The sequence below is a fragment of the Ananas comosus genome, linkage group 9, assembly GCF_001540865.1.
Source record: "Ananas comosus cultivar F153 linkage group 9, ASM154086v1, whole genome shotgun sequence".
Taxonomy (NCBI): domain Eukaryota; kingdom Viridiplantae; phylum Streptophyta; class Magnoliopsida; order Poales; family Bromeliaceae; genus Ananas; species Ananas comosus.
This window is the reverse complement of record NC_033629.1, coordinates 895,960-923,690: the sequence shown is the minus strand read 5'-3', so window position 1 is coordinate 923,690 and position 27,731 is coordinate 895,960. Positions and strand designations below refer to the sequence as shown.

General features: G+C 38.5%; 5 protein-coding genes and 2 long non-coding RNA genes across 10 annotated transcripts; 3 read left to right on the top strand and 4 right to left on the bottom strand.

Annotated features, from left to right (window-relative positions):
* LOC109714935 (probable galacturonosyltransferase-like 1) lies at positions 3,503 to 5,538 on the bottom strand. Its single transcript, XM_020239689.1, has 2 exons — positions 4,472 to 5,538; positions 3,503 to 4,048 (listed from the first exon to the last, which is right to left on the bottom strand). The coding sequence occupies exons 1-2, from the start codon at positions 5,353 to 5,355 to the stop codon at positions 3,850 to 3,852; spliced, it is 1,083 nt and encodes a 360-aa protein (XP_020095278.1). The 5' UTR covers positions 5,356 to 5,538; the 3' UTR covers positions 3,503 to 3,849.
* Positions 7,281 to 10,808, top strand: LOC109715495 (cytochrome c biogenesis protein CCS1, chloroplastic). Its single transcript, XM_020240531.1, has 8 exons — positions 7,281 to 7,787; positions 8,351 to 8,570; positions 8,659 to 8,770; positions 9,092 to 9,364; positions 9,451 to 9,716; positions 9,793 to 9,949; positions 10,057 to 10,140; positions 10,224 to 10,808. The coding sequence occupies exons 1-8, from the start codon at positions 7,364 to 7,366 to the stop codon at positions 10,362 to 10,364; spliced, it is 1,677 nt and encodes a 558-aa protein (XP_020096120.1). The 5' UTR covers positions 7,281 to 7,363; the 3' UTR covers positions 10,365 to 10,808.
* On the bottom strand, positions 10,937 to 13,887 carry LOC109715498. 2 transcript variants are annotated; one of them, XR_002217614.1, is made up of 4 exons: positions 13,801 to 13,887; positions 12,890 to 12,982; positions 11,675 to 11,736; positions 10,937 to 11,066 (listed from the first exon to the last, which is right to left on the bottom strand). It is a non-coding gene; the product is annotated as an uncharacterized LOC109715498 (long non-coding RNA). The 2 variants fall into 2 exon arrangements; XR_002217613.1 differs by having other exon boundaries at positions 10,945 to 11,736.
* LOC109715496 (protein DETOXIFICATION 29-like) lies at positions 13,598 to 16,609 on the top strand. The gene is made up of 8 exons (XM_020240532.1): positions 13,598 to 14,355; positions 14,432 to 14,518; positions 14,847 to 14,903; positions 15,007 to 15,245; positions 15,347 to 15,465; positions 15,551 to 15,637; positions 15,853 to 15,970; positions 16,480 to 16,609. Exons 1-7 carry the CDS (start codon positions 13,820 to 13,822, stop codon positions 15,925 to 15,927), a joined length of 1,200 nt encoding a protein of 399 aa, XP_020096121.1. The 5' UTR covers positions 13,598 to 13,819; the 3' UTR covers positions 15,928 to 15,970; positions 16,480 to 16,609.
* Positions 14,752 to 17,365, bottom strand: LOC109715497. The gene is made up of 3 exons (XR_002217612.1): positions 17,288 to 17,365; positions 15,162 to 15,264; positions 14,752 to 15,059 (listed from the first exon to the last, which is right to left on the bottom strand). It is a non-coding gene; the product is annotated as an uncharacterized LOC109715497 (long non-coding RNA).
* LOC109715678 (probable calcium-binding protein CML41) lies at positions 20,299 to 21,086 on the top strand. The gene has a single exon (XM_020240794.1). It carries the CDS (start codon positions 20,368 to 20,370, stop codon positions 20,941 to 20,943), a length of 576 nt encoding a protein of 191 aa, XP_020096383.1. The 5' UTR covers positions 20,299 to 20,367; the 3' UTR covers positions 20,944 to 21,086.
* LOC109715000 (protein DA1-related 1-like) lies at positions 22,399 to 27,219 on the bottom strand. 3 transcript variants are annotated; one of them, XM_020239775.1, is made up of 12 exons: positions 26,907 to 27,219; positions 26,257 to 26,375; positions 25,694 to 25,790; positions 25,446 to 25,578; positions 24,962 to 25,082; positions 24,804 to 24,884; positions 24,572 to 24,691; positions 24,213 to 24,425; positions 23,903 to 23,965; positions 23,696 to 23,814; positions 23,494 to 23,552; positions 22,399 to 23,099 (listed from the first exon to the last, which is right to left on the bottom strand). In XM_020239775.1, the coding sequence occupies exons 2-12, from the start codon at positions 26,365 to 26,367 to the stop codon at positions 22,753 to 22,755; spliced, it is 1,464 nt and encodes a 487-aa protein (XP_020095364.1). In that variant the 5' UTR covers positions 26,368 to 26,375; positions 26,907 to 27,219; the 3' UTR covers positions 22,399 to 22,752. The 3 variants fall into 3 exon arrangements, with proteins under 3 accessions (XP_020095364.1, XP_020095365.1, XP_020095366.1); XM_020239776.1 differs by having other exon boundaries at positions 25,694 to 25,784; XM_020239777.1 differs by lacking the exons at positions 26,257 to 26,375; positions 26,907 to 27,219 and having other exon boundaries at positions 25,690 to 25,784.

Sequence of the window (27,731 nt, the reverse complement as noted above, 5' to 3'; positions counted from 1 at the left end):
ATCTTACATTATGGAGGCATTGTTCTTATTAGTTGTTATTTTTGTCATAGCTTGACAAACTTTTCCTATTATGTTGTCATAATCACATGGATATAAGCCTATCTTTAGTATATTCTCAATTCCCTGTTTTGTTGATTAAGCATTAGGATAGTTTGTGTAATGACTTAATGCTATTTTCTAAATATCATTGTATAATGTGGTTGTATTTAGTTCTTTGAAGAGGACAGATGGCTATTGTCATACTCTTGAAAATGTTGAGTTTGTTTTCCATGTTGTGTAAAGATGACAGGCATGCCTTTCTTTTTAAATATGGGCCTGTTATTTTAGTTGTAATTCAAGATGGTGAATGATTGTGTTAGATGCTTTTTTTATCCAAACATAATTGTATTTTCTTTATAAGGACTAAAAAATATAACAGCCAAATGCTTCAGCGGGTTGACAAAACACTACACTTATGTAAATTTAGGAAGATTTGAAGAAGGAATACCAAATAATTGGGGGCCTGAGCTGGCCCGGAACAACCGTTTTTTGATTTACCGGGATGCTAGTTGATAATGAATTTTGTACAATCAATAATTGATTGCTAGACTTTTCATGTAAACAAATCACTACTGTTTGATCCCAGACTACCTGTAATTGGTCTCTAAGTCAACTTTCTTTGCTATTTATAATTTTTTTTTCCTTCATGGTTTCCTTCATCTGACTGCTGTTTTTCTTCAAGGTTAAGTATAATATTTCTCTTGCCATATCAACATGTTACTTAGTGTGAGTTTTGGGGGTCATGAATGTTTAGATTGTTTTTCTGTGTCATTGACTCATTGTGATGTCTCTTAATCTCCTCATATGCTCGCAAAGCCAGTTCAGTACATAATTTAATGTAGCTGTTCCATTGGTTGTCAGTATTATTTACTTTTTGGTTATAATAACCTCCTTTCTTACTTATGTCCTTTTGCTTCTGTACAATGCTATAATTTTGTTGCAGTGACAATATTAATGCGTGGAGTTATTTATTTATTTGCTTTGCCTGATTTTGCAAGATTTCTATCCAAAGATTTTAGGCCTCAAATTGAAATTCATGTTGACTTCTTATTTCTAATGTTCTCTATTTTTTGCACATTTGGTTTCATATTTCACTGGTTACTGTTTACAAAGATTGTAGTATGGCTTTTTTTATAGTGTCTGTGCTTCATATTGCAAACTTAGCGTATGGCTGACCCAGTTGTTGTAATTTTCTTTGTTTTTTCATTTTTTCCTGTTGTTAGAATAGAGAACTAGAGCATGTATAGAAATACATGCATATCACGAGTATTCATTTGGCTGTTAAGGACCAGAGGCTGATTCATTTGGGCCTCATGAATTCAACTAATAGTACTGATCATATCATTAGTTACCTGGAAATCAAAATCCTTACATAAACTAAAAAACATGCTATACTCCTTTGTTAAAATCTTTCCACGTTCGAACTTGGAGTAGATTTTTTACTGTTTGAATGGATGCACACTTTCTAGCTTGTGCGAGCAAAATTTGTGTCCTATACGATGTGGATGTGGGTCTAGTTATGGGCAGTTTGAGACTTCTGCTGATAGGGTGGACCATTTATTGTTGTCCTACAGTCCTAGCCTTCTTCTATTCACACTTGTACGATTCTTCTACTGCAAAATGCTTAAGCTTAACTGGGTTGTGATGATATCCCTATCCCATGTGCTCAACTATGTTGGCCAAAGTTTGACCCTTTTTTGGGCTGGAGAGTAGTGGGGGCAAATGCCCAACTCATTGAATGCTGATATGGGAGTGTCTCTCAAGTTGCAGAGAAATCTCTTGCCTTTTGGCGTGTGTGTATATATATATATATATATATATATATATATAGAGAGAGAGAGAGAGAGAAAGAGAGAGAGAGAGAGAGAGAGAGTAGGGCTACTATACTTTTATGAGTATTGGGCCTTTCGTACTCATAAGTTGTTTTCCATGATGGAGCTTTCGAATCGATGATCTACTCAGTTAAATATGATTTAGAGTATTTGAAACTTCTAGAAAATAAATTTTGTAATTTTTTGAAATCACAATAAAGTCCATCAAGCGGGCATAAAATGAACGGTCAAAATCAAACGATGTCCTAAAAATGGATGATCAGATCTTTTAATTTAAGATCGGAGTTATTAATCTTTATCTAGGTAGTGAATATAATTTTTTATAAAAAATTTAACCTATTTCGATTTTTTTGCGCCATTAAACTAGCAAATATTTCATATCGGTCATTAAAAATTGTCAATTTTGTGAGCTTTTGATCATAAGGTAAATAATATCGAAAAATTATGAAATTTAATTTCTAGAAGTTTTAAATGCTCTAGAAAATATTTAACGGTATGTATCGCCGATTCGGAAGCTCTATCATCGAAAGCGACTTATGAGTACGAGGGCGATCGTACTCATAAGAATATAGTAGCCAAACTCTCTCTCTCTCTCTATATATATATATATATAATCTACTCTTTCTTATGTATAAGCTTTTAACTCTTGTTGGCTATGAGTGGAGTAAGATTTAAAGTAAATATGTTAGTGTAGGGAGGACATGATTTGTGGAGACACTTTAAAGAGTATAGTATGCCACCGGAGGTGAAAATAGTATAATAATATTCATTCATATATACTATTATTGCGAGCGGAGTTAAAATACTGTTGATAGTAAAAAAAAAAAAAAAATTATTAGTATTATTTTTTAAAGTTTTTGGATATTTAGAGTTCACTATTGGAAGGTGGAACTATTGTTATTTCTGGGAAGTTGAGCCGAACCTGAAAGCCCACGTTAGGTGAGATATTCATGAGGTCACGTGCACTGCACATGCCACGGGATCTAGGCATCATCATCATCATCATGCCACGCCATGTACATGTACCGTATCTGCGCATGGGTGGTCAGAAATTACGGCTAATTAAGTCCCGGGTTTTCATTTTACCATGGCCGGTGATGACATGACATGCATGCATGCGTGCGTGCTTTGCCACATAAGATGTTATGATGATAAACGTGAGGCTATAGGTTAAATCATTTGGACACATGCAGAGGACCATTTAATATACGTAAAACAATTATGTACATTGCCCCTTCAAAAATATAATAAATCTTTCGCTCGCTATTTATAAAGTTCCTTTCTAAGAGAAGTTAACATTAAAAACTAAAAAATCAAGCTGTAAACTCTCCAACAAAAGACTTGCATACATTAAAATCCTATCGTAGAGTAAATGAGCTGCGAGTCCTATTCTTTTTTTATTTTTTATTTTTTTTGGCTATCAAATAAGCGGTGACAGCTCAAATAGCATGCTTTCCATCTAAAAAGCACTTTCGAGTCAAGGCACAATTTATTGCAAGAATCTCCAGATCGAGCACCCGCTCATTTATTTCTTATTATTAATAATAACTTCTTTCTCTTCTCTGCATGCATCATCATCCTCAATATTAAAGTCCACAGCATGCATTAATGTTTCTTTTCTCAATGCAAAATTCAAAAGATACAATATGAAGATAGAATGAAAATTAATGCAACAACAAAAGAAAAACAACTATAGAAGTAGAACTATAAAATTCTCCTGCTCTCATCCTACAGCCTTTTATCTACACCAATTCTCTTCCTTGTATACTAATACAATTTCAAAAGATTATTAACAGCCCATGTGCTAGATCTCTGTATTCCTTTAATTGTTCGTTGCTTATCCGAGGAAAAAAAAGAACAAAAAAAACGATGGTAACTCTACAAAAGAAAAGGGGGGAGAGAGAGAGAGAGGGAGAGGGGGAACAAGAAAGAAAAAGAAGAAGAAGAAGAAGAAAAACGGAGGACGGCGACGTAGGATTCAAGAATCGTCGACCGCGAAGGGGGTGCGGAGGAGATCGTAGGGCACCCAGAGGGCGTCGAGCGGGCACGGCCGGCCTGCGTCGATCCGGACCCAAGGTTTGCCCTTCCCGCTCCAGTGCAGGAGGCTGACGGGCCCCGGGTGCAGATCCCTGCAAAGCCCCTGGTAGTTGTCCCCGCCCAGTCCGTGCTGGTTCCATCTGTTCAATATAAATAAATTAAAATTTATTATTATTATTCTTCTTCTTCTTCTTCTTCCGCAGCATGAAAAAACTAATAACATATAACTAAATTAAGAGGTCCTTTTACTTGTCGATACATCCTAACGCAAATGGTAAAAAATTTGGCAGTCGGTATCTGAAGTTTCAAGTTCGAATCTTAGTTAATTTATAATTTCAAATTTTTGGTCACTTAAACTGAGGACGGTTTGTCTAAGATTCGAACTTGAAACTTGGGTATGTACTAACCATCGAGCTCCCTCTGCCACTTGCACCGAGGACGGTCGGTGAGTAACAACAATAATTAACGAAAAGAATGTTGAGTCTAACAACTTCGATCTATCCTATCTAATTAATCAATGAATCAATCAGTTGGAGTTGGAGAAGAAGCAGCAGCAGCAGCACCTGTGGTCGACGGCGGCGATGCGGCCGGCGAAGACGAGCAGGAAGGGGGGGAGGGAGCCGAGCTCGTAGATGCGCAGGCGCTGCTGCAGCTGCATCCACTCCTCGATGCGCTGCGTGTAGCTTTCCAGGCGCCAGCGGTGGAGGTCCATGACCATCACCCCGGTGTTGAAGTAGCAGGGCCGCCGCCCCGCGAAGGCGTTCGACAGCGCGGGGTTGGCCCAGAAGGACGGCGTGAAGTAGGCCGCGAAGTTGGCGCCGCAGTACTCGGGCGCGGCGAGGGCGGCGCCGTCGGGGAGCGGCGTCCCGGCGAGGCCGCGGATGTCGTCGACGAGCACCAGGTCGGAGTCGAGGTAGACGACGCGGCGCGCGCACGCGGGGAGCAGCCGCGCCAGGTACGAGCGCGCGTAGTTGAGGGGCCGGTCCAGCGCCGCGCGGATCGACGTCGAGATCAGCCCCGCCACGCGGCCCTCGTCCGCGAACGGGTAGATCCGGAACGACAGCGACGGGAACGACCCCGCGATCGTCGCGTTCAGGTAGGGCACCCCCGCCCCGGCCCCCGCCGACGCCACGAAGTGGAACCGGATCGACTGGGGGCACGACGCGTGCTGCAGCACCGAGTGGATCGCCGCCACCGACCCCCGCAGGTACGCCGCGTCCAGCGTCATCGCCACGTGCACCGCCGCCTCCGACTCCGCCTCAGCGCATTCCGCGGCGGAGGACGCCGGGAGCGGCGGCGGGCACCCCGGCGAGTTGTAGAACTGCGGCGCCTCCCGGAATCTAGGAAGAGCTTCCGCGGCGGCGAAGAAACAGGGGAATGAGGTGGTCGTGGTGGTTGCCACAACGACGAGGAGGAGGAGGGTGAGGTTGGGGGGAATCGTCGCCATTAATGCCGACGCGGAGAGGAAGTGGTGTAGCGCTCGATCGTCGAATCGGAACGTGTATATATATATAGAGAGAGAGAGAGAAAGAGACACACACACACACACATACAAACACAGAGGGACATGTAGTAGTGGGGTTTTAACTCTTGAAGCCAAAGTAAAGAGGAAAATTGGTCGTAATTAGGGGGGATAACTTTTTAGTATTGGGTTTGTTATAAATACGGTTATTGTATTGGTTCGTGTTTGGTTTCGGGGATCCGGCGGAGATGGACGGTCGGATCTCCGTGATGGGACTACCAGAAATTAAGGTATCGGTGTCGGGGAAAGCCCCGGCCTAGTAGCGACTTTTATTTAAATAAAAAGTAATTTAAAAAAAGAAAACAGAGAAATTTTACTCCGCTTATTTAGTTTTGTGGTAAACGGAGGGGAGGGTACAACACCACGGACGAGTTGACGCGGGGTGGCTTCGTACCTAAAACGTGAAATGACGATTTTGCCCATGCGAAATTCGAGCGGCGGTGCGACGAGGTGCCGTGGTGTTGCTTGCGCCTCTCCCCCTTTTTGCCGTACGCGGTGGAAGGGCACGATGGTCCAGTAGCCAAAAAGTGGGTGTGGGGCGCATGAGCACGTGCCACGCGCTTGTACGGGCGTCCGCATGGTCCGCGCCGTCTTTGGCAAGCGCGCGTCCGCATGCGGGAATGGGAGTTTTTCTTCTTCTTCTTTTTTTTTTTTTTTTTTTTCTACCTTATATTTTAGTTCATGTAGGAAACAATTGCATGTTTTTTATGTCATCAACCACTCGATATATTACTGTTATTCTTTCTGGTAATAAAGCATCAGGATAGATATGATGGATCGTGAATTTAAGTTCCTAAATGATTCTTTATTTGTTTCAGAAAATATTTTGTTCCTTAAAAAAGCAAACCATCGGCGACACTTCACCATGTGGAAAGATACCTGTTCCTTTCATGCGCACAAGTTGGATTTTTAAGTTATTATTTACATTTTCAGAAGTTCCAAGTAGTTAAAGTAATGTACAAGTAAGTTTTATTCTTCAGGTGCAAAATCCCTTCATTCAAAAGCAAAGCATCTCCTAACAACGGCTTTTGGGAGCCTTTCTTTTGCACCTTTTTAATTCATGATTAACTTAAAAAGGCCCCCCTTTACAGTCACTTGAAAATTTTAATATGATTAGAACAATAACTAGGATTTTTTTTTTTTTAATTTTCTGGTTTGGGAATTAGGTTTGAGGTCTTTTTTACTTGTACAAGGTTGAATGCAGATGAAATGGGCACATCTCACCGTTCTCCCATACCTCTCATCAAAGTGATTTCTCTCTCGCCCAGTTTCTTTCTCCGAGCCAGGAATGTTTGGTGGGAAAAGGTTGCTTGACTTCTGAGAAACCGTCGATGTTCGATGTGATCTCTTCTCTCGATCCTCTGCAGGATTGTTCGACAAAATCTACAACTAATCTAGTCCAGTAGACGTTATCCGAGAATGCTGCTGAGAGGTCAGCCTTCCATACTTACAGCGCGGTTCAGAAATGGTGCTCGAGCTAATACATTATTACTATAGGTAGTTGGACGGGTTTACGGGGGAGGAATCTGTATAGTATGAAAAAATACTATAGAAAGAACAATTTTTTTTTGAGAAATAGGTAGCAAGCTACCTGCTTCATTCATTAAGTCTAATAAACTGAGCATACAAGTTGGTGGCAGCTTAGGCCTCCGAGTAAGCGGCAAAAAGGTGAAAAAAAAAAAAAAAACAATTGACACCCATTATAAATGGGCTCAAACTATAAAAACCAAGCCCAACCCACTAATGCTACACTATGGGCCTAAGGCCCATAACAAATGGGCCCAAGACCCATTTCAGTTAGTGGTAGGTAATCGTTACGCGCACCGGAACATCTCCCACGTAAAATTCCCGCCCTATCCGTACCTTATCCCCTTCATCGTCCTCCTCTCCCGCAATGTGAGCGTTTACGCTCACGTCGCAAACCCCTTCGCCCATGTCGCCTCTCCTAAACCCCTCCAAAACCCTAATCCTAAGTCACCCTCTTCTCCGCCCCAATCTCAAATCCCCCCCCTCCGTCCTCCTCTCCGGCGACCGAATCCCCCTTCGGAGCCGCTCCAATGGCCTCCGCCGCATCGCGTCGAAGCTGAGGACCTCCGAAGGTAGCAAGGGAGGAGAGGCCCCTGGGAAAGCTACGAAGAAGAAGGAGATCGTCTTCTTCGAAGCGGCGGCGCCCCCCGTGGCGGAGGAGAGTCGCGGCATCGCGGGGAATGAAGGAATTCGCGAGGGGAAAGAGGGGTTTGGTGGGGTTCCTCCGTGGGGTTTCCTTAAAACGGCCCCGAAGAGGGTTTTGGCGTTGCTCTCGAACCTCCCCCTGGCGATCGGCGAGATGTTCGTGATTGCGGCATTAATGGCTTTGGGTATGTTTTGGTTGAACACTAATAAGTAGATCAAAATACTTCTTCTTCTTTGGATGGTTTAATCCGGTATGATTGAGATATTTGATGTAAATTTGTAAGAGAACTGCTATTTTAGATTTAGCTGGTTTAAACTGCTTGGATCATGAAAATATGAAGGGAGGTGAACTTAAGAAGTTAAAAAGTGCATGCATTTGATTTGGTGGTAATTTTACAAATTGTTTTTCTTATGTTGTTTTTGTGGACAAAGATGAGACACTATGGATAGAAGAAATAGTGTGAAGAGGAAATATTCAACAACTAAAGGGCCAAGCAATAAGTTGAATAAAAATAGCATAAATTTAGATGGTTTTGTTTAATTTTTCTCTGAAAATTAGGTTATCACAGAGCAAAGGTCTGCAAAGCAAGCCGATATTCGAAATGCTTAGTTTGTTAACTAATCCTTTGAGTTTCAAGATTCCTAACCCTAAGTCTTCTACCTGTAGTAGTCTATTTGTTTGTCATACATAGATATTCGTTTACTGGATGACCATCTATTTTACCTGTCTTTGTAATCATGCCGACAGGCACGGTCATAGATCAGGGTGAGGCCCCAGATTACTACTTCCAGAAGTATCCGGAGGAGAACCCTGTCTTCGGATTCGTTACGTGGAGATGGGTTCTTGGACTTGGGTTCGATCACATGTTCAGCTCCCCTGTTTTCCTCGGCATGCTGGTCCTCCTTGCGGCATCTCTCATGGCCTGTACATACACAACTCAGATCCCTTTGGTTAAAGTTGCTAAAAGGTCTGCTATTTTTCCGAGTTCAAAGTCACAAGCAGAATTTTTGTCATTCAGAATTAGCAAGGGCAACTGTTGATTTTCCTTCATGCAGATGGTCATTCATACAGTCGACAGAGTCTATCCGTAAACAAGAGTTTGCGGACTCTCTTCCACGAGCATCCATTCAGGACTTGGGCATTATCTTGATGGGTGCCGGATACGAGGTACTTTCCGTTGTGCGCTCTCGAAATAGGTATCGACAAGCACTAAAATGTAGCTAAGCCTATCTTGGTAGCATGGTCATAATCACTATGGTAGAGGATACACTTTAGAGGTTGAAATAACAGAGGATCAGTACAAAGTCCTTATTTTACTGACACAAGCTTTACAATGGACATATGCTTTACTCTTAGTTGTTTCAGTCTTCTCACATTTGTTCTACAAGACTGAAGCTAACTTAATGATTACCGTCTTGGCTTTAGTTACGCTGAATAATCTGATGATGTAATATTAAGATTATTAAACCCATGCTCTGTACATCACAGGTATTCACTAAGGGGCCATCTTTATACGCTTTCAGAGGAATGGCAGGTCGATTCGCTCCAATAGGCGTGCACTTAGCTATGCTTTTGATAATGGCAGGAGCTACACTTAGTGCTACTGGAAGCTTTCGAGGCTCTGTCACTGTCCCCCAAGGCCTCAATTTTGTTGTTGGAGATGTAATGAATCCAAGCGGTTTTCTTTCTTACCCACCACAAGTATTCAATACTGAAGTCCATGTTAACAAATTCTATATGGAGTATTATGACAGTGGAGAGGTACTCACTTATAAACTTAATGTTCCTTCTAGGAAATTGAGGCGGTGTCTCGGCAATTTAATTAGATTTCTATGATTCATGATCAGGTTTCACAATTCTATACCGATATTTCACTATTCGACCTCGATGGGAAGGAAGTGATGAGGAAGACCATTAGGGTGAATGATCCTTTAAGATATGGAGGGATTACAATTTACCAAACAGATTGGGGTTTTTCAGCACTCCAAATATCAAAAAATGGTGAAGGGCCGTTCAACTTGGCCGTGGCTCCCTTAAAGTTGAATGGTGACAAAAAGCTTTTCGGAACATTCCTACCAACTGGAGATACTGATTCTCCTAACGTGAAGGGAATGTGAGTTAGCTGTTTTGCATTATACTTGTGCCTAGTTGATGAATTTGCTGGTTTAAGTTTTATTATTAACTTTTAGATCGATGCTGGCTCGTGATCTACAATCCATTGTGTTATATGATCAAGAGGGTAAATTTGCGGGCATACGCAGACCTAACTCCAAACTTCCTATTGAGATCGATGGTATGAAAATTGTTATTGAAGATGCTATTGGCAGCAGCGGCCTCGATTTGAAGGTGAGAACTCGAAAGTATTCTATTGCTACTCTAGTGTCTAAGACTCGTAAGCTTCTCTTGATTTCCCTTCTTCCCCCTCTGAAATATGTCTTTGTTTATTGAATTAGACGGATCCTGGGGTGCCGATTGTATATGCTGGATTTGGTGCTCTAATGCTCACAACTTGCATTAGCTATCTGTCACACTCACAGGTACTGCATATGCTCTTCTTTTTTTATCCATCCTTTTGAAAGCTAAATTCATATGTAATATGCAAGATCTTTGCTTACCTTAGATATGGGCCCTCCAAGACGGGAGTACAGTTGTTGTGGGAGCGAAGACGAATCGAGCAAAGCTTGAATTTAACCAGGAGATGAACCGCTTACTTGACAAAGTACCTGAGCTTATTGGCAGTGATGATACCTCTAATAGCTGATTGGTTGGTTTGTATATTCTCATTTCTGATGCATACCGAGTGGTTCTATCCTCGGGTTTTTCAAGCAGCTAATTACATCAATTATATTCGAGATTGTGTTGCTTTGTTGGAAAAGGTTCCAGCTTTCGATGCTGAGCTATTCTGATACCAAAGCTAAATGTTATCAGAAGATATTCAACTTAAAACCTGCAAACAAAGTAATCTCTATAGAAAGATTGCACAAGATCGTGCAATTCATACTTCAATTTTTTGAGAACATTAAGAGGATCATTTGCTGTAAATTCAGTGGCTCACTGAATACGAATGTGTATTGTAATTCCACTGTAATTGGTTGGGAACGGGATTTTCTACACTTCAGGAACTATTCAAAGCTGCAAATCACTTGTATTCCTGTAAAATACTTGTTTCTGTAAGAGCGAAAGATCATCTTGTTAACCATATAAATTGCTGACCAAGTTTCATATCTCAATAGCATTTTTAGCTAAAAGGTCATGTTCTCTCTGCACTGTTGTGAATTCTGTGGATGAATTGTGTCTAAAGCTTAATCATTGACTGACAATATCATGTTCTTTTTCAGATGCCAGGAACCTTAAGCTCCTCTGCTTCTCTTCTTTAATTTGCTTCGCCTTTTTCTTCTTATTACTTGTACCTATTTTATGATCCCTATGTAATGAAGCCTCTGCTCATTCAAATAGCTCTACTCTGATTTTCAGCGAAAAAAAAGAAGAAGAGAGAATAAAGAGAAATTCCTAAATAAAATATTCAAATGCCCATGGGTTTGAATGAATTGCTTTCCTTTTAAGGAAGAGATTGGCTCATCTATGTAAGTAATGCAGCAGGTTTATGTCTTAATAACAAAATCATATATATATGACAAATGCTTATACGACATTCGTGAAACACCTCTGTGGCAATAGAAAATTTTTTGGGAGGTTTTCAATCTGATGATGATAAAATTGGAAAACCCTCTGACTTCATTATATTTAATAAATAAATCAGAAATTGATTTCTTGCAATGCAAACCACTAAGTATTATTATTTTCATCTTGTTGTTTGATCTTTCTAATACTTATTATTATATGATAGTCGTCCTAAATCTTCTCGGCTTTGCATGCTAATCAGTTTTAGGTGAACATTCACTCAATTGCGGAAAGCCACCTAATTTTAAAATAGCATGAACTTCGTAACTATTTTAATCAATCACTTAATCCTGAATTATATTGAATAGAATTATTTCAAAAATAAGTCATTTGATTAAAGATTGTTAAAGAAAATAAACAAAATTTAGAGAAGGCGATTAACAGAAGTACCTGCAAAGTTCACCTTGCTTACTATCAACTCTTTAAAACTTGCTGTCAGCACCTCTCTGCACCTGAAGCGAATGTTTAGAAAAAAAAAATCATGGTCTTAGATTAGTCAAAGCCACAAAGAATATGCTCTTATCCTTACTTAGAGCTAGATAAGCAGGAAACTGAGTTAACCCTTCTCACAACACACAACTAATCCTTAGAAAGAAACAAAATTTGAAAAAAGGAAAAAAATGAAAAATAAAAGTACACTTCATGGAGATTGATGCATGGCAACAAGTCGCAGGAAAAATATAAGGAATGTAGTTGCTATAACGTCCCTTTCCATTGGAATTATCTTATTATAAAGAATTTATTAAACAATGTCAATGGGTTTGTATCCGAAGAGAAGGTTGGTTGCATGCCAAATATGATCATTCTTATGGAATAGAATAATCACTAAACAATTATATCATCTTTTACGAATCAAAAGTAAAATTATATAATCTTTTGCCGTCTATGCTTGGTGCATGGCAACTCTTTAAAAAATTAGTGAAAAATTTAAGAGCATAAACTTATACAGGAAAAGAAGGTAAAGCCTTTACGTAAGTTGTTGTTCCCACTACCGTGTGATAAGAATCTCACTTTAGTAATAGGAGACTTACGACCAAGGTACTTGTTTCTTTTTTCAGTTTTGGCATTTTCTATTGCCAGAAAACAATAATTAGGCGTTGGACAAACCAAAAAAATCCTACATTTTTGTAGTAGCAAAAAATTTAAAATAAACTTCTACAATCTAATCAGAAGCTCCAATTTAAAGTCTTTACTCAAATAGCACTTTTGCTTTAGCGAAAGCTGGAAGGCCAAAAAAAAAAAAAAAAAAAAAGAGAAGGGGGGAAAAAGGAAAAAAGAAATACTAATTCTCACTACCAAATCAAAGACCCGACAATCCATAAGGGCCCCACCCAACATGCTCACCAATGCCCAGCACAAATCTAAACACTTTACAAACTACTCATCTAAAACCTACTATACATGACAAGAACATGGAATGCACATTGGTGAGCTGAAGAGATGAATGCATAGAGTATATGTACTTTGAGGTTTCAAAAAGAAAAAAAAAACTCTTTCTTGATCAGAAAATCTAAAGAGGAGTGTCACACACCATGGATTCGATTATAGGAGGGCCTTTGGGCAAGAGCTGGGACGAGTCGAAAAAGATATGGCACATTGCATTACCTGCTATTCTCACTGCAGTCTTCCAATTCTCCATTGGCTTCGTTACGACGGCCTTTGTCGGTCATCTCGGGGAGGTTGAGCTTGCGGCAGTTGCTGTTGTGGAGAATGTAATTGAAGGCTTTGCTTATGGGATTTTGGTAAATGAGATAATCAACTATGTTAGAAGAATAACTATGTTTGCATTTTTTTCTTCTTGATTCAAAGTCTTAAATAGTTGTGCTTAGCTTTTTGTTTAGATTAGGAAGATCTACTTTTCGCTTACTTTTATGGAGTTATATTGGTCATAGGCAAGATTTATCTTATCAAAGTTATTTTTACATTGTTTGTGTTTCTTTAGTTCGTTCTATAGGAGCTTCACGATGCAAAATTTGTTCAAGGATTCAGTCCAAACAAAAATCATCAGTAAGAAAATCACAATGGTTATGTTAGATATTCATAGTTTGCCTTGACGATTCTAGATTTAATCTTATGTGTAGTCAAATTTCATGACTTACCGATAAATGCTCAAACATATAAGGTATCAAAATATAATATTTAAAATGCTGAATTTTTCAATGTGCATATCTGAGTATGTCTATATATGCGTATTTTATCTATGCATATTAATAAAAGCACAAAAAACAAGATTTCGGACAACAGTCAAATTTACTAGACTCGTAAAATTATCAACACAAACAAGATAAACATTAATTCATAAAGACCATTGAGATAGTTGATTAAAATTGTGTTTTTACAAGCTTTCATATAGAAAAACAACTTTAAATGCAAGTATACTGCACCGTTACAACAGTAAAAGTATAACAACTTCAAATGCATGCAAAACTGCACCACTAAAACAGCAAAAGCATATATCCAGTAATGAACTATTCATATTCTGAACTAATACTGGTAGTCAAAGAAATAATTTTTACCTTCTTTTTGTAGTTAGGCATGGGAGGTGCCCTGGAAACCCTTTGTGGCCAAGCTGTTGGTTCTGGAAAACTCCAGATGCTAGGGATTTACATGCAACGATCGTGGATAATCTGCCTAGCCACGGCATTGATTCTGACCCCAGTATATATCTTCACACCACCAATCTTAAAGTTTGTCCATCAAACCAAAGATATCTCCGAAGTCGCAGGGAGATACACACTATGGGCTATCCCTCAGTTATTTGCGTATGCCGTGAATTTTCCCCTGCAGAAATTCTTCCAATCTCAAAGCAAAGTATGGGTAATGACCATAATTTCGGGGGTCGCTCTCGGCATCCATGCTTTGTTAAACTGGATTTTTGTAACAAAGCGGGGTTATGGCATAGTTAGTGCAGCAAATGTTGGAAATTTTTCGTGGTGGCTTATTAATTTGGCACAATTTATCTACTTAGTATCAGGGTGTTTCAAAGAAGCCTGGGGAGGATTTTCTATGGAGGCCTTTAAGAACCTTGCTGCTTTTGTTAAGCTTTCACTTGCATCAGCTATAATGCTCTGGTTGGTTCGTGCCCCATAAAGAGAATGTTCTATGTCGAGCTTTTTCTAGCTTTAACTTGGGTCATATCGAATGCAGCCTAGAGCTTTGGTATTATACTGCAGTGATCATCCTTGTGGGTTGCTTGAAAAATCCTGAACTCGCAATAGGCGCTATTGCGATCTGGTTAGCATTTTCTTCTTTGATTTCTCATCCATCATCCCAGAAAAGGAGCTATTCCTTACTGATTAGTTTTGCAAGTATTTTCCAAGTATTGATAAGTTAATTATGCATTAGAAAACAGTTTAAACATTATGTACAAAAGAATTCAAGTTTTTAAGGACATATATCAAAATTCAGATTTTCAAGGAATATATAAAAGGAAAAATGTATGGAAGTTCTCTGAGCTGCGGTGCAGAAAAATATATTGCAAAGGGGACATCTGTACATATTTCAATATGTAATCAAAATATCTTTTTCATTCAGCTGATCATTTATTTGTTTTGTCCAACAGCATGAACTACCAAATCTGGACACTGATGATTTCCATAGGATTTAACACGGCAGTTAGGTGAGCACACCCTCTTTTTGAACACTTGTTAGCCAATAAACATAATAAGCAAGCTAAAATTAGTCAAAAACAACTTTCTTTTTCTCTTTTTTCATTGCTTCAGTGTACGAGTATCGAACGAACTTGGAGCCAACCACCCAAAAGCAGCAAGATTCTCTGTCATAGTCACTGTTTCTACATCAGCCTTTATTGGTCTAATATTCATGGTTATAGTTATTGTTGAGAGGAAGCAATTGCCAAAGTTTTTCACAGACATACCTGAATTGGTGAGAGAAGCTTCCGAATTAGGGTATCTTCTTGCCGCTACAATAGTTCTCTATAGCATCCAGCCCGTTCTTTCTGGTATACTCTCTCCACATATCTGAAAAAATATAGCACTGTATTAAACATTTGATTATTAGTATCTCAGACTATGATCTCAAAAATCTCTTAAAAAATCACAGGGGTTGCAATTGGAGCAGGTTGGCAATCGATGGTTGCCTTCATAAATATAGCATGTTACTATCTGATTGGGTTGCCGATAGGAGCTATTTTTGGATTTAAGCTCAAGCTCAATGCACTAGTAAGAGGTTGAGGAAGACCACTTTCCTACAAGTAAATGACAAAGTGCTGGTGAAATTGTTTGCTCATTCTTTGTTGCTATGCAGGGTATTTGGGTGGGAATGTTAATTGGCACAATATTGCAAACAACTATTCTGTTTATGATCATTGCCAGAACTAAGTGGCATATCGAGGTAGCACACTCACAATCTCATACTTTTTAAGTCCCAGACGCAAATATACTGAAAGTCTGAAACTAAAAACGAAACTGTAAAGTCCAAGTGAGTCCTCAGTAAAAATGTACCGATTTATTAGTTAACACACTATATTGCAGATTTATTGCTTAATATAGCTGATGTGGTATGGTATATTATATGATGGCTTGCCTATAACAGTCAATTGGATGCAGGCTACCCAAGCAGAAGAACGAATCAGGTTATGGGGAGGACAAATTGAGCTTCACACAAATCAAGGACCAGTATAATTCAACAGGTGAGGATTCAAAGAAATACTCTACAAATATAAAGGTATGTAGCAGATAACCTTCATTTCCGATATCTCATTCTGCAAGTTTATGGCAGCAAAATGCCAACATTTTTAGTCAGAACATATGATAATTTGATAATTGCAGACCAAATAGGTTTCAGTACGACGTATGGAGATCAAATAGGTAGTAGTAGACTAAATAAGCATCCTTTACTTTTGGAGGTCAAAGGGTCATGCAAACATTGACTAAAGTTGGCAACTTCGAACAATAACTTCTTGGTTAGATCCTAATGGCTCATCCATTTTTATGCATACTATAAAAAGATATAGGTGTGTACATTACAATAAGAAAGTAATCAAGTACATATGATACATGCATAAAAAGAGTTTACAATAGGACCCGATATCACAAGATACCAAAACACCTAGTGGACATAAGAGTAGATTCATGAGATTAAAAAGGTCTCAACAAGATGAATATAAAATTATATTATTGGTCTGCATATTTTATATGTCACTTCAATGTTCAAAGTTTTAGCGTCTTTCTCAGGTATCTGTAAGCTGTTCATTGATCCGTCAGCATTCTATGTTCTGCTTCTTCAAAAAAAACTTGCTCTTCCAAGGTACGTCGACCTTAACACAATACGATTCGAACACTGGAGAATTATTTTGTTTCGAACAGTTTGTTAAGTGTAAATAGAAAATATATTCACAATTATCAACTTTGCAAATTCTCGAAACCATACTTGGCTAAATGCGAACAAAAAATTATGCACTTCCCTCTGTTTACGAATTATGTCAACCGTCAAGCATGTTAACTGCAGGGCAATGTTTGTTTTAAGCATCAGTATGATTTGTACAGGATGTCATGACTGAAGCTTCGATTTTTTTTTTTTTTTCGTTACCAGATTTTTCAATTCGTTTGATCATAGACATTTAACATCATTTGGAAATGTATATTAATTAATGCACTAATACAGTATCTTATGTGATTCACGTGATTCTATTCCGATCAAAACAAAAATTGCACCCAATTTTTGCATCTGAAGAGCTATCAAACGACACAAATTAAACAAATTAAGAATTTAGGTAGCAAAAATAAAAAACTTTTAAAGGCAGTTCACTGATTTCGGCCAAAAAGGAAAAAAAAATTTGATGGATTCCTCACGCATTATCATGATTCAAAATGCGGGTACTCAACGAAGCGAAAACCTGGGATTTTGAATCCAGTCACAATAACGCACAAATCACAATGATTTGAGATGGATGGTTCCTCACAATAAATAAATAAATAAACAAAAGAGGGGAAAAAATATTGGGGAGGAATCAAAGAGTTCTAGGGTTTCGATTCACTGCACCTGATCACGAAGCTCCATCCTCTTCTTCGTCGCCAAGGAGCGAGAGCGAGAGCGCGAGCGAGAGCGCGCGCGAGAGAGAAAGGAAGAAGAAACCAAATGGGCCGCGTTTCCCTTCGATATTTAGCCTGATGAAATAATGGGCTCGAAGTAAAGACCATAGTCTAATAAAAGTGAAAAGGCCCAATTGGGGCCGGACTAAGAATGAACACGCATAGTAGTTTCCCAATCTTATTCATAGATTTTTTTTATTTTTTTTATTATTATTTTTTAAATAGGTAGCACGTTAGCCGCTTCATTTATTTCATTTAGAAATAAACTTAGCTAGAAATATGAATCAACTAGGATTCAAACTTGAGTCTCGGATACCAACCACCAAGCCCTTTACCACTTGCTCTAGGGACGGTCGGTTTATTCATAGAAAAATTAAAGTTCAAAATTATTGGATATATAATATTGAAACAACCATTCTTTTGTTTCGGTGTAAACCATCATGTTATTAGAGTCAATTCTAAATCAGTAGTAAAAAATATTTAGGTGATGATTGTTACTATTGGTTGTTTTGGTTTGAATTTTGAGTAAAACACACTGATTATCTATTCAATATATATATATAGTGGTTTAATATATAAAAAGTCCTAGTTAACAAAAACTGATTGATATTGAATTTCGTAGTCCCAAAAGTAACTGAATGCTTTAGTTATACTTTTCACTCTCTAATGGAGGTTATAAAGAGAGGAAAAAGGAACACGTCGAAGCGACTTGTTGCACCCCTTGCATATAAATTATACTAATCTTTTTTGTTCATTAGTAAATATTAGTCAACTAAATCAGGTAACATTCATACTAATTAGATACATTTTAGATTCAACTCAACATGATAATTATCCTCCGCATTCTATGGCATGTGGTTACAGCATGCATGCATGTGCTATATATGCATGTGCCCCATGTTAAGTGCACTGTTATCTTTTGCACATCTGATAATCATTGTGGTGCTCAGCTCAGGCTCCATTAAGTAGAACTCCTTACACAAATTAATTTAAAATTTCAGTTCAAATTCTTCAAAGAATATTTTGATCTTTTATTCTTTGACTATTCCATGATTAGTCATAAGAAGCTGCCCCCTGCTTTAAAAGTCGCGCACAAAATTTACCATCCATGTGCCAACATGGGGGAGGGATCCTTCATGGCATACATATATGTAACAAATCCATCACTTCATTTAGGCTTTCACATTTATACCCCTGCAAAATCTTCTATTTATAACCTTAAGTTGGAGACTTGTTCAATTCAAGGAGGGACAATTTGCGCAAGAAATGAGTTTATTCTACGTATAATTTCACTGATAAGCATTTTAAAAATCAACACTTTAAAGAATAAAAATGAAAATTTTGGTAAATAGGGGCGGTCGATAAAAATATACATATACATGGACTTATATGCAACTATAATTTGTTAATTTCTGCAATCTATGTCTAAGTATCTTATCATTTGCATGTGCCTTAGTACAATTGAAGAAGATATGGTGTACATTAATAAGATCATCAACAATAACCTATTCGGAAGCTCAAATATAAAAATCTCAGTTGGTGCAACTAAGTCATACTCCCAAATAAAGAAGTTGAATGAAACTTCTCCAAGTCATAACTTGAAGATACCATACTTTTTTTTTCTCATTTGCATAGAAAAGACAACAAAAACATTGGGAATTTTAATTTAAAGCAACCCAAGTCCTTTTCACAGGCGTGCTCAAAGGTTTTAAAGGGAGGTGTAAAGGAGTCTATATATATAACTAAATGCCATCACGAGTAACGAACCTTACCCAAATCTCTCTTTAGGAAGCTCCTAGGAAACTTCCTCTACTTTCTAAATTTTAAATTTGAATTTAAACAAAGGATGTATCCAAATCCACCTCCCTATCCTTACACCTACTGCCACATCATCTATTTTCACCCTTTTATGTGAGAGAGAGAGAGAGAGAGAGAGAGAGAGAGAGAAGGAGAGTTTAACTTAAGTTCAACTTGAACCAGCTAATTAACTCTAGGTTGAGGATTTAGATTCAAATTGATCCTCTAGATCCTAGTCTCACTTACTCAGGTATAATGAACCCGTTTGAGTCGACTTTGCCCTATCATAAATGTTCATATGATCGAGTTAGGGCTCATTCAATATTTTGTGAATCGATCGACTGCGGGGCAGTGGTGAGTCACGCAAATTTAATTTCACATCCATCGGCTACTAAATAGTTCGTGCGAACTGTTCATACATATTAATTTTGCACTTCATGTGCCCTTAATCTTTTTACTAGTCTTACCATCTATTTGGTTCACTTTATTTGCCTTTGCCCTTAATCTCTTAGCCCTTGTTTGGTTGGGGGTTAAGGGGTCGAATAACTCCTTAACCCCCATATTATCCCCAAATACCTCGAAAAATGGGTGGGGTTAGCTAACCCCACCTCAAATAAATTATCCCGGATTAGCTAACCCCATCTAACCCCACCAAACTCCAACCAAACACTATTTTCTATTCATAATAATTCACTATCTTTCTTATCACACCTACTCCAACCAATCATTATCCTTCTTTATCAATCATTATCTTCTTATCCCACCTACTTCAACCAAACACTATTTTTTATTATTCTAGACTAACTCCAACCCCCAACCAAACACAAAAAAACTTTAACCCCACTTTAATCCTGAACTTAACTCTATCCCTGAAATAACTATTTTTTCCTTAACCCTACTAGTCTTACATAATTTTCTTTTATCGAGAAAAAGCTTTTCAAATACTAAAGTGGACACAAGTAGTCAAAAAATGACTTTTAATCCCCTATTAACCTCAACCAACTCAAAGTGTTTCATTCTGGCCAATGGACAGTCTACACGTGGCTTCTTACTGTTGGGCCACACAACCACATTGCTCTTTTTTGTCTCTCTCTCTCTCTCGACACCATCTCTCTCTATAAATACCCACCACTCACTTTCTCCCTCACACACGCATCCCGTCCCTAAAATCGATCACGAGCGCTAGAGAGAGAGAGAGAGAGAGAGAGAGAAGGGAGAGAAACCCAACCTCGAATGGCGAACGTCGTCGTCTCCAAACCCTCGTCGTCCTCCTCCTCGTCGAAGCGCCTCTCCGGCAAGTGCAGCTTCAAGCTCGGGCTCCCCCTCCTCTGCGGCCCCTCCCCCGCCTCCTCCCCCACTCCCTCTCCCCGCCGCTCCCCCGCCCCAGATCGCCTCGACGACCTCCGCCGCGTCTTCCGCCACATCGACCGCGACATGGACGGCAAGATATCCTCCTCCGAGCTCCGCGCCTTCTTCTCCTCCGTCTCCGACGACGCCGCCGCCGCCGACGATCTCCCCTCCGTCGGCGACGACCTCGACTTCGCCGGATTCGTCGCCCTTATGGAGACCCGCGGCGGCGGCGGCGGCGGCGGAGAGGAGGAGGAGGTGGAGGATCTGCGGAGGGCGTTCGAGATGTTCGAGGCGGTGAAGGGATCGGGGCGGATCACGCCGCGCGGGGTCCAGCGGGTGCTGAGTAGCCTCGGCGACGAGCGATCCTTCGCGGATTGCGAGGCGATGATCAGGGCGTACGACATCAACGGCGACGGTGAGCTCGACTTTACCGAGTTCCACCGCATGATGAGCGCTTAAAAACTTTTCAAATTTTAATTTTTAAATTATTTTAAATTTCCTCGCTGTTTTATGCATTTTGGCCCCTTGAGAACTGCTTTATTGTATAACAGGTGCTTTTCGGCACTTTCGTGTTGTGTATACAAAATTAAGCTTCCTCTTTATGTTGTAGTAAGGGTATCGTTTTGTAATATTTAGTTTTTTTTTTTTTTACGTGCTTTGCGAACACGTCTTGCTTTTCATGGGTCGTTGGTGCCGTACGTGAACCCTGTATCTAATCTCTATGTTCGCTTGTTTCTGTTTTGAAAAATTATTACCACGTGATACTGGATAAATCAGATGTGAGCTAAATTTCCGTACCAAATTAGAAATTTAGGGCTTGTTTGGTTCAAGGGTGGAATTGGAATGGATAATGGAATAGGAATGAATTGGAATGGTAATTGGAATGGCCCACTCCTCCAAGACGTTTGGTTTATTTGTGGATTGGGAATTGGAATGAGTTATTCACATTTCATTGTTTGGTTCGTATAAACTAAAAAAATTATAAGATACTATAATACTAATTTTACTCTCAAATATAAATTNTGAGAAAGGGGTGAAGAGAAGGAGGGTGAGATGGTTATATGGGCTTCGAAAACTTAGTGGGCTTCTGGAATGAAATCTCAATCTGGGCTAGAAGACCGGAATCAAGTTGAAGGCTAATGAGCCATTCCCATTCCAGTCCGGAATAGGAATCCCAAACCGATTCATGCGAACCAAACAAAATTAACCGGATTTGATCAAACCGATTCCCATGCCATACCCAAAATGGAGCAACCAAACAAGCCCTTAAAATTATTTTAAAAACTTAAGCTTATAAATATCTATAATGTACGTCAAAAAAAAATTGAGAAAAATTTAGAATAAATAACTTAAGCACTAGATAAAATGTTTAGAGAGAGCCTCAAAGTTCCAATTGTTAACTTAGCCAATCAAATACATTTTTAACTTAATTGGCTACTTATTTTCTGGTCACAGTACGTTGTTGATCCGCTTTGAAGTTCGTGACGTAACTTTGACCAAAATTTATTTATTTACTTAATATCTATGGCACGTTCACTTAGTAAAAAAATATTTATCCAAAAAGACTAATGTATGGTAATATGACTTTACGGTAAATCGTGATTTCATAAGAGAATAATAATCGTAAATGGTGAAGGCCAATGAACTATAGACTTGGTTTTAAAATGAAGGGTGGTTAAATTTTTATTTAGGCTGATGCATAGGTGTAAAGTAGTAATCAAGTACCAAATAAGTACTTTGTGCTTTGAAATTTGTGAATGTTGGGGAGTACTAAGGAAGGGTTTACCTGATGCTATGAAACTCAATTGTTGGTGTTAATAGCCCGGGTTGTTGATTCAACCAAAAGAGAGTGGACTTTTGTGAAGAGCACTTCGAGGGGAGTTCATATTACAAACTGAATAGACACTGTTCATGTTATCTGAAGGTTAGCTAAATCCTGGCCATAAATAGTACAACATATTACGCAGAAGCAGGGGCCGCGTTCGGGTCGGGTAAAGGTTGGCTCGAATCCGGCCCAGGATATCGGCCTGGCGAATCGCCATGGACCGGAAAGGATTACTTATGTTTTGGGTAAGCCGTAGGCCTGAATCATTCGCACCCTGCCTACACAAGAGAATCAAAAGAAAAAAAACAAAAAGAAAAAATTGAAAACTGTTTCACAATTTGAGCTAGAGTGAGTAATTAAGCTCCATTTTACTACACAATGAAATCAAAATTCTTGAAGTTCAGGTACGATCTCTGTGTGTTTGTACCGTCTTGTAACGCCACTCAACTTGGGAAAGCCCCTGTCATACTAATGTGATCGAGGGTTCGTTTGAGACCAAACTCATCTACTGCTCGATTAGCAGCTCGAAAACCGTCTCCGTACACGGGCGAATCATCCATCTCGATCTGGTACTTCTTGAATAGCTCCCCTAGTTTCTTCTCATACTCCGACTTCACGCCTTTCTTTGATGAGGATGACGATGACGATGACGATGACGATGATGATGATGATGATGATGATGTGGATGCGATGTTACTTCCGGACCCTGACGTGATCTCTGACTCGAGCCACATATGAGCCAGAACCTGGCATATGCCTTCTTCGACCTCGGGAGGAAGATCTTTGTATCCTGCAAAGAGATTGTTGAGAAAATTAAACTTTTCCTTCTGTTTTTTTTTTTTGTCTATAGGACAGAGTTAGCTCACATTTCGACACGAACACTATCTAAAAAGGTTGGTGGTCGACTCAAAATACGAGCAATTAACACCTAAATCAAGATCTAAACAGTGATTGATCGAGAAAACTCACACAAATATCTTGAAATAAACGAGAAAAAAATACAAGTTACTAACTTAATTAGCTGATATTTCTAACAAAATTGTTGCATCTTAAATGCTATATATGCTGTTGTTCGGTTCCCATTTTCATGTGTTAATGGTGTAAATTAATCAGTGATCAAAATTAAAGAAATAAAAGGACTAAAATCCAAAAAATATGTAATCAACAAACAACTAATTAAGTACCTTTAAGCCGAAGCCATGCATGCATCATCTCATGTGCCAAAATTGATCCAGTGAGTAATCTACATAGAGAAAATTTTAATTTAGGTCCACAAAATATTTAAACCATTTATAACACCAATCAATAATAAAGTATAATAAACAACATATATTATGAAAAGAAAAAAAAAAGAAAGTTTAAGGTAAAAGAGGAAATAAATTGTACCTTGGTAGCCCGAACAAAATTAGAATGGCTGTAACCTCACAACGCCGAATCAGTTGCTGTGGACCAGTGATCATGTCTACGATTTTGTTTCCGGGCCCGATTATCGGCCCTTTTAAAATCTAAATTTGAAATTTGAACTCATCATAAGTTTTTGAACAAAAGATAAGCATCAAATAAAGCAAATAAAACTAATTTCAACAAACTTACAGTTCGAACCATCCGTTCTTCAGCAAGACAAAGACCTCTGGTTTCTGGGAGGTGATAATGTTCCTGCACAAATTAAAATAAAGGAAAAGGAAATTAATCGATGTTATAAGAATAATTAGAAACAAAAATGAGTGTTTTTACCAAAAACAAAAGGTTTTTGAAAAAATTTTGGAGGCTAAGGGTGAAACTGAAACACAAAATCATGTTTAAGACTAATGTTATTTCAGTGTAGTATTAAATAAAAAGAAAAACAAAAACACATTTTAGTGCTTCAATTATCAATTACTTCCATGATTTCATGGATCCTCACATTTTTTTCTCCTTCCAAGGCTTCATTAAGGGCTTGTCTCTCGACTAAAAGCAATGGAATTTGCTGTTCCACCTTCATATTTAAACCTTCGAAGAACTCGCGAATATCGATATAAAGTGGATTGCATTCGCCATTGTCCATTATCGAATAATTCATACACTCCATGCATATTTTTCTCCCATCACCTAAGTTCACATATTGAGTGTCCCTCGGCTAAACACAGTAAAAAAAGTAGAACAATGTTAATTAGGCCATAGAGCATTAATCATATGATATACTATATAGATCCAATACATATTGAAAGCGCGTTTTGTCGCAGGGAACACATAATTGTACCATAGTAATCCGACATTACATACCTCCAATCTCTCGCAGCTGCAACATCGCGGAGTTCCATCCTTCTGATGTGAAGGACAATATTTTTGCTGCCAAAATGGATGCACTCTATACTCAATTTGACCATTTATACTTGCCGGTATCTGCAAAAAATGTCAACAAAATCTATCAAGCAAATCAATAATTAGACCTCTAAATAATTTATGCAGCAAATATTTGAGGATTACATGGTATCTGAAAGCTGGAAGTGCTTACAAAGTTTTTACAAACATCGCATTTCGGGAAATTCTTTCTGTAGCAGAAACTGTGATACGGGCGATCCCCGTGCATGCAGGGCTATTGGAAGTAGATGTGTTAGCTTTATGATTGTTTAAAAATAGTTAGATGATTTGCTAGTTATCGATCAATCGTACCTCGTTCTCAGAAATTGGAATGTTACAAGCGTAACACCGAAAACACTCTGGATGCCAAGCAAAATCCATGTAGCTAGGATAGTATCCGTAACCGATCTCATTTTTGCATCTAGCACATATCCTACATGAAGCCAAAAAAAAAAAAAGAAAGAAATCTCAATAGTTATAGATCCAAATTTGTAAAGATACAATACAATTAAACATCCATTTTCAACATTGTTGTATAACATGAGACTTGTTATATGACATGAGTGTTACTCACTCACATTATGAATTCAGCATTGTAATTAAAAATACAGCTCATTTTAATTCCTTTTTGACATTGTTGTATCACCTGAGTGCCATTTTTACATAAAGCAAAGAAATATATCTAACAATTGTAACTGATGCATGAAACTGATTAATTGCAGGAAAATTGATTTGTACAGATCAAAGTGAGATTTTATTCAAAGTTATCAAATCGATCAGCACACGATGCAAATACCTGAAGTTGGCCGGAGGAGGCGAGTACGGGAGTGGTTGATAAGCGCTTTTGGTTTGATGAGGAGGAGACTCGGCGCTCATACTTTCTTGCAAAGCCCTCGCGAGCTGCTCATCTTCTTCGAAATGACTATCACCTGAAGTAAATTACAAAACCAATCGCAAAGCGTCGATCGAGTCTTTTTACTTCAATTTCGTGTTTTAAAGCATGTAACAGATAATAAGATAAGAGTTGATGAGCATAATACCAACCAATTGCCTTTTCTATTTTTTGTTCTTCTTCTGCTAAAGATAGAGCAATGGCATGATCGATATCTCCGTATTCGCTTTCGGATTGTACATCCTGCGTCAGTTATTTCGAAGACTAAGAAGAGTGATCGAGGCTCACAATAAAGAATCCAATGTAATAATTTATAGGTCACAAAGCTACAACATATAGACATTAAGAAGTGCACGAAATTGAAATGTTATGGGTAATGTATTCTTCAATTCAGCATATATGTTTGTGGAACTAAAGTGCATCATTAATTTGTTCACTAAAATTCTTTGACTTGGAATTATTAAGGAAAAAAAAGAGAGAGAGAAACACTAATGCATCATGGTAAATGATTAACTTGATAGGCACTGATTAAAATGAAGGCAAAGTGCCACAACTACTGAAAACAAGTGATACAAACATACTGCAGAAATTGTCTCAGCTTAAGCTGTGATTCTTGAGTTCCTCGTAAAGAAACAAAAAAAAAGGTCATCTCATAAATAAGTGTACTAATTATGAAATTGAGCAGAAAAGGGAATATAGTAGGAAATGGAATTACAATTGATTCACGGTGATCATCTGAAACACTATCTTCTGACGATTTTCCGCGGTTACTTCCCTTTGAATTTTTCTTTCCGCGACCGTTGAAAATTTTGTTCAACCATCCCATGGTAAGAACTGTTATCCAAACATGAGAAGGATACACTTTAATTTCCCACAAAGAACAAATAAAACCAATTAATGCATCAATAAAACTTGGACATGAAGAAAATCACTGCAATATATAGCATTCACAATTGTGGCAACGACGAGTAACTTCATTCAATCATGTGAGCATGCATTTCAATTTGCATCTTCCTATAAAGAGATAAGATAAAACCAGTGCTTACAAATAACTTGGATCATGTGATGGTTCCTGAAATATTATCGACAAGTTTCGAACTTAAACAATTTTAATAGTCAACAACAAACCAACTTCGAATAGTGAAGTTAAGAGTAGTTGAAACTACCATTTGATTGAGAATCCAATTATTTCCTTGCCCATCGATACAAAGATTATTTTTTTCCCTCTCTTTTCTGAGAAGTTAAAAATCCTATGTGCTAATCTACATGCTATATATTGTACTACACACAAGTATAATAGCATAGATATTATGAATCAGAAATATACAACATATTGAAGTACATAAACAGTAATGTTTAATGTACCGGACGAATCGCAGCCGTCGATGATGAGATTGCCCTGAGGCTTGGTCCGCGATGAGGATGATGGTTGGATCGGATTGGAGAAATTGGGATAATTGAGTGACAGAAGGGAAGAAGAAGAAGAGCCGAGGAAGAGTTAAGAGAGATAGAGAAGGGAGGCTGAGAGTAGAGGAGAAGAGAGAAGAAGAGAATTGGGGAGGAGCTGTGTAGGGAAGAAGAATACTAATATCTCATTCATCGTTTGCAAATACACTCTGTCACGTATATAAACTCTGTACAACGTATACTGGAATGAAATTAACCTACTCTACGAGGGTTCAACAGCAATTTGTCAACTGAGGTGAGAGCCTTGCCGGACTGCTATTCAATTGTATGATGAGCCTCTGCTGGGCTTGTTTGGTCCAAACTGCCTGGTAGTCGGGCAAGCGGGTCGCGGATTGCCCTTCTCCGCACTTAGGCTTAGTTTGGTATTGAGCTCTATCTAACGCTATTAGATAAAATGGAGTTGAGAAAAAAACATATAGGCCAGAATATGCTTCTGCTTTCTCCAATGGGACTGTAGAAAATATATCGTAACGCACTAATCAGGCGGAACGCAATATTACATACGGAAACAAACAGGATATTTTTCCAGCGTACTTTCTCACCACACGTAAGGTAATCTTTCCGCAATCCCAAGCGAAGGCTTTATTACCTCAAGAACACAAAAAAACTAGATGATACCCAGATGAGAATATGTGCTCTATTACATGCATATTGGGTCTCTACATCATGCTAAATTAGTACTAGAGGGGCCCATTTTCTTCACCATTTTGCTTCTTTTAAAAT